This window comes from Merops nubicus, unplaced genomic scaffold, assembly GCF_000691845.1.
Source record: "Merops nubicus isolate BGI_N331 unplaced genomic scaffold, ASM69184v1 scaffold2729, whole genome shotgun sequence".
Taxonomy (NCBI): Eukaryota; Metazoa; Chordata; class Aves; order Coraciiformes; family Meropidae; genus Merops; species Merops nubicus.
The window spans coordinates 398-9,331 of NW_008629999.1; the positions used below are offsets into that span (position 1 = coordinate 398).

The following is an 8,934-nucleotide window of genomic DNA, read 5'->3' on the forward strand; positions in this document are numbered from 1 at the left end:
GGGACGTCCTTTCCCTTTTTAGCCTTGCCCAGCTACCAGCCGCAGGAGCGGGTCCCAGAAGAGGCCAAAGCATCACAGCATCGTGGGGGGCAGCAGGGATCTCTGGGGATCACCTCATCCAACCCCCCTGCTCCAGCAGCTCACCCACAGCAGGGTGTCCAGGTGGGTTTGGGATCTCTCCAGAGCAGGAGACTCCACAGCCTCTCTGGGCAGCTGCTCCAGGCTCTGCACCCTCACACCAAAGAAGTTTTTCTTCCTGTTGAGATGGAACCTCCTGGGTTCCAGTTGGTGACCACTGCCCCTTGTCCTGTCACTGGGCACCACTGAAAATCAGAGTGTGGTCTCAGCCTCTTGCCCCCCAGGGGCCCTTTAGCTCTTGCTCAGCACTTATCAGAGCCCCTCTGAGGCTTCTCGTCTCCAGCTGAACAGCTCCAGGGCTCTCAGCCTGTCCGGGCACAGAGATGCTCCCGCCCCTCAGCATCTTCACAGCCCCCACTGGCCTCTCTCCAGTAGTTCCTTGTCTCTCTTGACCTGGGGAGCCCAGAACTGGCCACAACCCTCCAGAGGTGGCCTCACTTGTGCAGAGCAGAGGCAGGAGAACCTTCTTTCAACAGGCTGGGAAGGGCAGCACGGTCAACAGGTCTCCATCCTCACCCCATGTTTGCCTCAGCCTGCTCCTGTCTCCCCCTTCTTCCTGCATGACACCAAAGCCCAGCACCTGTTTTTACAAAGCACTCTTCCTCCTCACCAGGCCCCTGGGTTTGCTCCTCAAGCTTTCAAGTCAAGATGGAGGCACAAGGCTGGGCAGAGGGCAAGTCGCAGGGCTCCTCCAGCGAGCTGCCTCGTGGTCCTTCTCCCCTGCTCTTCAAGCAGGAAGGGATCACAGTCAGTCCAGGGGACCATCAGGAGGAGGGACCATCAGGGGTTTCACCAGGAGGAGGAAGGGACCTTTGTACAGCAGCAGCTCTGAAGCAGAGGAGGCTCTGATCATCCCTGGCTGCTTATTTTACGTGTAGAGGCACTGTGAGCGAGGGGCTGGTTGGAATCATGGAACAGACAAGGAATTGTCCCCAAATTTATTCACCATCGTGGCTCTTGCCCTATCTCCTGCCACCTTCTGAAGGCAAAATGATGGGTCTGATCCATCAGCATAGCTCAGCACCAGTTAAAGAACTCATTCAGAGTGATCTTCCCATAGATAAAATAAACTTTACATATAGTCCTCACTGTTTTGTTTCCCCCTGTAAAAGTAGCTTTTTTTTTCCCCCTTGTACAAAATCTTTCTCATCAGCAGGTTACAGACACTCAGCTAGGAACAGGAGGTCCAGCAAGTGGCCTCCTCCCTGTAGTGGTTGGGAGTGTGATGGGATGACGGCATTTGTCCATTTTAGAGAACCCAGAACAGCCCAGCAGTAAAACTTTGAAGTCTCTTCTTCCCCCTCCAATAACTTCACCGCCTATTTCTCAAGATGTTCCTGAAGTTCTCCAGTTCTCTGATGCTTGTTGAAACCCTGCGTGGAAGGAAAGCAAAAGGGAAAGATCAGAGCAACATATGCTTATTTAAAATTCAAGAGATGGGGCTCGGTACCAAGCGCAGCTTCAAGGAGCTCTTGGGAAGAGAGAATTTAGAATTGGCCCTTCCCTCATTTCACAGGCTCTTTTTAAAGCAGGCTCCGAGCAGCATGGTGGAACAGGACGTTTCAGAGAGCTCCAGAGTGATCAGACAAACCCATTAACTAGAGGGCAGGAAACAGACCATAATATTAACAGCTGCACAGGCAGGTTGCAGAGTCTCCTCACCAGAGGAGTTTGCTTCTTCCAAAGGGATTTTTGAATCCATCCTGGAGCATCAGGGAGGATGCCTGATGGGACTCTGAGAAGATCTCAGCCCTTCCCAGGCAGGGCAAACCCCAGGGTCAGGAGGGTCTGGACACCCCAAATCACTTGTGAGCAACCACCAGAAGATGGAGGTTTGTTCTACAACCTGCCCCTGGATCACAACAACCCCAGGCAGTGCTCCAGGCTGGGGAAGAGTAGCTGGAAACTGCCCTGTGGAAAAGGCCTTGGGGGGCTGGTGCAGAGCCAGAGATGAGGCAGCGTGTGCCCAGGTGGCCAAGAAGGCCACCAGCAGCCTGGCTTGTGGCAGCACAGCATCCCTGGGGAAGGGTCTTTCTGGGGTCTCCCCAAAGCTGACACCAGCAGGTTTGGAGTGAGGCATGGCAGGACCCCTGAGCCTGAGTGTCAGTACCAAGTCACCTGAAGAATCCTTTGAGAAACCTTTCTGCCTGAAATTCCAGCTCTGTCACCACCCCAGAGCAGCAAAATATAACCACTAACACGTATAATACATGTAACTGTCTTGCAAGCTCCTCTCCCTCCCAAAGGAGGCCTCCTTGCCCTCCTCTTCTGCCCCAAACTCCTCATCCAGCTCCCCACAGGGGCCGGATGGATGCAGTCCTGTTAAATGCAACCCCTGCAAACAAACAGATCTTGGGACCAGTGGCTGGAAGGGAGAAGCCTGAAGGAGAACTCTAAAGTGAGCACAGAACAGGAGCCCTTGTCTGGGCACAAACGTGCTCAGGGAACAATCAAGAGTTTGTTAGAAGTCCCCAGATACTTTGTGACTTCCTACAAATGCTTCCTTGAATCCCTTAAGGAAACGTAGAGTATGAAGAAGTTGGTTTAAGATGTTCCAACTGTTGCACTCCACGTGAACATCATCTGACCTTTGAAAGCCTCCTCCTGAGGCAGCCTGATCAGAGCAGGGCTTAAGGCCAGCACTGCTGAGGAGAACAGACTCCTTAAGCTTAAATCATGGAATCACAAACTCATGGAGATTGGAAAAGACCTCCAAGCTCGTCAAGTCCAACCACCAACCCTCGGCCACTCCTCACCAGCCATGTTCCCCAGACCCTCCCCAGCTTCGTTGCCCTTCTCTGGACTCACTCCAGCCCCTCAAGGTCTTTCTTACCCTGTGGTGCCCAAACCTGACCACAGTGTGGAGCTGTGGCCTCCCTACTGCCCAGTCCAGGGGCACGATCTCTGCCCTACTCCTGCTGGACACACTATTTTTGATCCAGGCCAGGCTGCTGGTGGCCTTCTTGGCCACCTGGGCACACACTGGCTCATCTCCAGCCAGCTGGCCACCAGCACTCCCAGATCCTTTCCCACTGGGCAGTTTCCATCCCCTCTTCCCCCAGCCTGGAGCTCTGCAGGGGGCTGTGGTGACCCCAATGGGATATAACACAGCAGTCTGTGGGAAAGGAGGAAGTTCTCCAACTGACCTTCCAAAAGCATTGAATAAGGCAACGATTTCTTGTCTGGTCAGCTGGAAGCCATAGGAGGGGCCGCTCTCAGGAATCCTCTCTATCAGGTTTTCAGAAAAGAGGATCTTCAGTGCTGTGCCCAAGCCCTGTGTCTGCATGTGACAAACAAGACAGTTAGCAGCAGGGGACACCCAGGGCTGGACTCTCAGGCTGAATCCTTGCAAAGACAGAGAGAAGCTGGGTTCCTGTTGACATCTTGACAGAGCAAGACCTAGATCTCACACCCCACACCTCAGAGCAGGGAGCAGAACAGAGCTGGGCACTGTTTGTGTTCTGTGAGGGGGTGAAAAGCCCAGTGCAGGTCTCACCAAAGCCCCAGCCTCAGAGCCCCCTCTGCCAGAGGCTCTGTGCCCTGTCTCCTCTCCAGGGAGCAGCTCCAGCAGGGAACTCAGTTCTCAGCCGCTGACAGGCCTACCAAGCTGGAATCAGCACCCTGCTTCCTACTGATGGGAGGAGGAAACGACTCGAGGAGCCCTGACCTGCTTCTAGGAGCTGAGGGGTATCTGAGAACCTCCTCTGGGAACAAAGTCCCATCACACGAGGTGCTCCCAGACAGGTCCCCAGCTCCTGACAAAGCTTACCTGCAACTTGCCCCACAGGCGACATTTGAAGCAGCCAACACAGTCCATGATCTTAGAAATGTTCTTGAAGTGCAGCCTGAATTCCTCCTAGGAGAGGAGACATGGATTGTGCTTAGACACTAACTGGGAATGATTCCACAGAGTAAATCCAGCACTGTGCTCCTCCTGGACTTCAGGCAAAAGTCAGCAGGGCTGGGTTCACAGGATCACAGACTGGGTTGGGTGGGAAGGGACCTTTCAGGGTCACCCAGTCCAACCCCCTGCCCTGAGCAGGGACATCTGCAGCTAGAGCAGGTTGCTCAGAGCCCCGGCCAACCTCACCTGGGATGGTTCCAGGGATGGGGCAGTGACCACCTCTCTGGGCAGCCTGGGCCAGGGGCTCACCACCCTCAGCAGCAAAATTTTCTCCCTTCTCTCTAGTCTGGATGACCCTCTTGTAGTTTCAGACCATCACCCCTTGTCCTGTCCCAACACGCCCTGCCAAAAAGTCTGTCTCCAGCTTTCTTCCAGGCCCCTTGAAGCCCTGGCAGCCCCCAGCAGGTCTCCCCAGCTGGAGCCTTCTCCTCTCAGGCTGCCCCAGCCCAACTCTCTCCTGCTGGGCTCCCAGCAGAGGGGTTCCCCCCTCGGGGCATTGCTGGGGCTCCTCTGGCCCCGCTCCAGCAGGTCCCTGGCTCTGCTGTGCTGAGGACTCCAGAGCTGCCCCAGCACTGCAGGGGGCGCTCCCCAGAGCTGGCAGAGGGGCAGGATCCCCTCCCTGCCCTGCTGGCTGCAGTCAGGGAAACACTTCCTGAAGTGGGGTTCTCAGCAGCACTTCACCACACACTTCACAGTCTGTAGCTGCCAACAAGTATCCAAACTCGTCAGAATGGAAACTGACTGGGAAATACCTCACCCAGTACCGGAGCAAACTGGGGGCTCCCTGGGGTGCCTTTCAGGTCTTGTATTATCCCAGACACAGACTGAGAACACCCAAGTGCCCTGAGGGGCAGAGCTGGCCAGTTACCTTTAGTTTAGCAGCTTCCTTTTTATTCCCTGCGAAGAATGAATTCTCATCAAAATGCAGTGGGAAAGACCTGGAAAAACACAAGCAGAGTTTTATCTCTCCACAGCTCATTGGCACTGCTGAAGTCCAGGTCCATGGAAGTCTCTGGTTCAGGTGTGCGAGCGGAACCAACATGTGCTGGACATTGGACATCTGGAGATGTATTTTAAGGGCAGGCTGTGTGTTCCTCAGCAGTCTCAGAAGCTCCATTTCAGCTCCTATCTCACCTCCAGACATTTTCAGCTGTTGCTCTGCTGTTTCTAAGCAATTGTTGCCTGTTTCCTAACAGACGTAAGCACTGAAGGCACAGGAGTGTGACAAGAGAAATTCAAACATAGATCATATTAGTAGACACCCCTTTCCATCTGGTTCCAGTATCTTCCATTCCTCTTAATCCAAGCTCTGTCCAATAGCCCCATCCTCTGTTACCAACACGTTTAGGGTTTTTTTCTGCTCAGAACCCCAAAGCTGGGACTGGTATCCCACAGATGAGCCAAACAGGCAGGCTGCCACACTGGCAGTTAGTCCATTCCATCCTGCTAAACCAAAAAGGCAGCTGGGACTCTAAAACCATGGGCAGAGTTACCCTGCTTTCAACTTTGACCTCAGAGACAGAAGGTCAACAAAGCCAAGTGGTGGGTCCTGCCCTTGGGTCACAACAACCCCCTGCAGTGCTCCAGGCTGGGGGAAGAGTGGCTGGAAAGGACCTGGGGGGTTGGTGGGCAGCCCACTAAAATGATCCAGTGTGTGCCCAGGTGGCCAAGAAGGCCACCAGCACCCTGGCTGGATCAGCACTGGTGTGGCCCGCAGAACAATGGCATGGATTGTAACCCTGGACTCGGCACTGGAGAAGCTGCCCCTTGAGTCCTGGCCTCAGTTTTGGGCCCCTCACTCCCAGAAGGACCTTGAGGGGCTGGAGCGTGGCCAGAGAAGGGCAACAAAGCTGCAGGGGAAGGGTCTAGAGCCCAAGTGTGGGGAGGAGCAGCTGAGGGAGCTGGGGGTGCTGAGCCTGGAGCAAAGGAGGCTCCCTGGAGCAAGTGAGGCTCAGGGGAGACCTTCTGGCTCTGCACAGCTCCTGACAGGAGCCTGGAGCCAGGTGGAGGGTCGGGCTCTGCTCCCAAGGGACAAGGGACAGGACAAGAGGAAATGGCCTCAAGTTGCCCCAGGGGAGGTTTAGCTTGGGTATTAGGAAAAATTCCTCCCATGCCAGGGTTGTCCAGGGCTGTGCCAGGCTGCGCAGGGCAGGTGTGGAGCTGCCCTTGTAGGCTCCTGAACCACACCCAGAGACACCAGGGTCCCAAGAGCCCCTCTCCCCAGGTACCACATGCAATTACTTGGCCAGATGGAGAAGGTCCAGCAGCTGGTTCTTCACTTGCAGGTCGTGGGCTGGGCTGCCTGTGAAGAGCTGGAAGGCTGGGCGCCCAAAGAAGGGCAGTGCTTTGGAGAGGGCCCTCAGCTCCATCAGGTACAGGAAATACAGGTTCTTCAGCCTCCTGGGTCCTTCCCCCCTGGTGAGGACTTCATCAAATCGCTGCTGGAACTCGGTAACGTTGGGGCCCCATTTCTTCTCTGACCATGTATCTGAGAAAGCAAGAGAAGCAAAAGACAGGAGGTGGATGGGTGTAGTGCTGGTTCACCTCCTCCCACCACCCCAAGCTACATGGTGCAAAGTGACTCCAAGGATGGAGATCTGAGCTTTGCAACAGCCACAGCTCCTTCACTGACCATGAACTGGTCAACAGTCAAGGGAGACATACTCTTAAGCAAACTCAAATCCCAGTGAACACACAACTCCTCTAGAGCTCTGACAGTTGGCTTAAAACATAACCCAGGCTTACAAGTGAAAGCTAAAAATGGGGGCTCCCCACTTTAAACTGAGTTCCACCAGCTGAAGAGGTTCTCACCAGATGAGCTGATCTCTTCAGGGAGCAGCTCCATGCAACCCAATAGCTCAACTTTTCTCTGCAAGCAAAGAGGGCTGGGTGGAAGTGCTGGGGGTGCTGAGCCTGGAGCAAAGGAGGCTCAGGGGAGACCTTCTGGCTCTGCACAGCTCCTGACAGGAGCCTGGAGCCAGGAGGGGGTCAGGCTCTGCTCCCAAGGGACAAGGGACAGGACAAGAGGAAATGGCCTCAAGTTGCCCCAGGGGAGGTTGAGGTTGTCCCTGAGGAACAATTTCTTGCCCTTGAGGGTTGCCCAGGGCTGTGCCAGGCTGCCCAGGGCAGTGGTGGAGTCCCCACCCCTGGAGGGGTTTCCAAGCTGTGGAGATGTGGTCTGAGGGACGTGGGTTAAGCTGTGAAGGGCCCTTTGTTCCATCACTCCTGCCACAGAAGCCACCACCTTAGTGCAGGACTCAGAAGAGGTCTCTGCTGTGGTCTCGGTGCCCGAGAGGGAGCCAGTGGAGGCCTCCCGAGCACGTGTGCTGGGAAGCAGCCCAGGGCAGAGGTTGGGAGACTCTCTACCAAGCAGGGACAGTGTAAGAGAATCCCTTCTGTTGTAGAAATGGAAGAGACCAAAAGCAGCCAAGGGCTTACTTGGCTGTCTGTAGCCAAACTTGTTCTCACCTCTCTGCAGCCCCAACTCGTCTCTTGCCTTTGATGCTTCTTGTCATTCTATCTCCCAGCTCTCACATATCCTAACTCACATCAAGGTGAGGCCAACACAGGCTGTAGAGGCTTAAACACAATGACTTGGTTCAATCTAGATTACTTCCCTGAATTCCAGCAGCTATCTCTGAAGCTGTACTTGATTTTTGTAAGCTTTACCAGAATAAATCTGGTAGGCTTGGTCCACTCTACCATGATTAAGTCCTTCAGGGAGTCAGTCAGAAGCCACATCTCACTTGGCCACAGCCCTTGGCCACAGGAGACACAAACTATGTTTTCACATCACCCTCAGTTTTCAACCCCAGGCTTGAAATTTAGATTCTTCAGATAGCTACTTATGGACAAGGCAGGTGAAGGAAATGGAAAGGGCAGATGGAAATGGGTCAGGGCTCCAGGGAAAGCACAGCCAAGCATTTCACACTCAGAATTCCTCAACTGACCATCATAAAGGCAGGCTGGGAAGGGACAGCCTCGATACATGGTTAGGAAGCCACTCCAAAATGTCCACTCCAAAGTGGTCATGGCAGTGTTGGGTTGATGGTTGGACTTGATGATCTTAGAGGTCTTTCCTCTGTGATTTACCTTGTAGAAGGTACCTGGCACTCAGATGGATGTTGATGCTTGCGTGGAGACCCGAGATGAGTTTGTAGAAAGCTCGTTTCTCCACACAGACACCTGGAGAGAAACAGGCTCTTTAAGATGCTGAAAGCATACAATGAATTTTCTCCTCCTGGCTCTCAGATCTAATCCCACCTGAGTGTGGCCAGCAACTCCCACCTCCTCCCTGGCCATTCTGAGTTCATCCCAGGAAGAGAACGAAGTTTAGGAAAAGGATTTACCTTTCAGCCACTTGTAAAACGCATGCCCTGGAAACACAAGGAAAAGAAGCACAGCAGATTAGAGTCAGAGAATTGTTTTAGTTGGAGGAGACCTTGAAGATCATCAAATCACAAGTGGTCATAAGATTAAACCCAGTCACAAGTGCTGTTCCCCAGGGCTCAGTTTTGGGGCCAGTCTTGTTTAACCTCTCTGTCAGTGATTAGGATGAGGGAATCGAGGGCACCCACAGTAAGTTTGCAGATGACACCAAATTGAGTGGGAGTGTTGATCTGCTGGAGGGTTGGGAGGCTCTGTAGAAGTATCTGGCCAGGTTGGATCAATGGGCCAAGGTCAACTGTATGAGGTTTAACAAGGCCAAGTGCTGGGCCCTGCCCTTGAGGCACAACAACCCCCTGCAGAGCTCCAGGCTGGGGAAGAGTGGCTGGAAACTGCCCAGAGGAAAAGGACCTGGGGGTGCTGGTGGCCACCTGGAGATGAGACAGTGTGTGCCCAGGTGGCCAAGAAGGCCACCAGCAGCCTGGCCTGGATCAGCACTAGTGTGG

The 8,934-nt window shown here is 54.1% G+C and overlaps 1 protein-coding gene across 1 annotated transcript in view; it reads right to left on the minus strand.

Annotated features, from left to right (window-relative positions):
• Positions 1 to 1,450: 1,450 nt before the first annotated feature.
• The window catches only part of ERO1L (ERO1-like (S. cerevisiae)), a gene marked incomplete at its 5' end in the record, with an annotated part of 20,978 nt that continues 13,494 nt past the window's right edge, over positions 1,451 to 8,934 (minus strand). The window contains 7 exons of the mRNA XM_008947103.1: positions 1,451 to 1,511; positions 3,285 to 3,418; positions 3,908 to 3,994; positions 4,911 to 4,980; positions 6,284 to 6,530; positions 8,135 to 8,227; positions 8,392 to 8,421. Of these exons, the coding sequence (XP_008945351.1) occupies positions 1,451 to 1,511; positions 3,285 to 3,418; positions 3,908 to 3,994; positions 4,911 to 4,980; positions 6,284 to 6,530; positions 8,135 to 8,227; positions 8,392 to 8,421 (722 nt within the window). The remainder of the gene's footprint in view (positions 1,512 to 3,284; positions 3,419 to 3,907; positions 3,995 to 4,910; positions 4,981 to 6,283; positions 6,531 to 8,134; positions 8,228 to 8,391; positions 8,422 to 8,934) is intronic.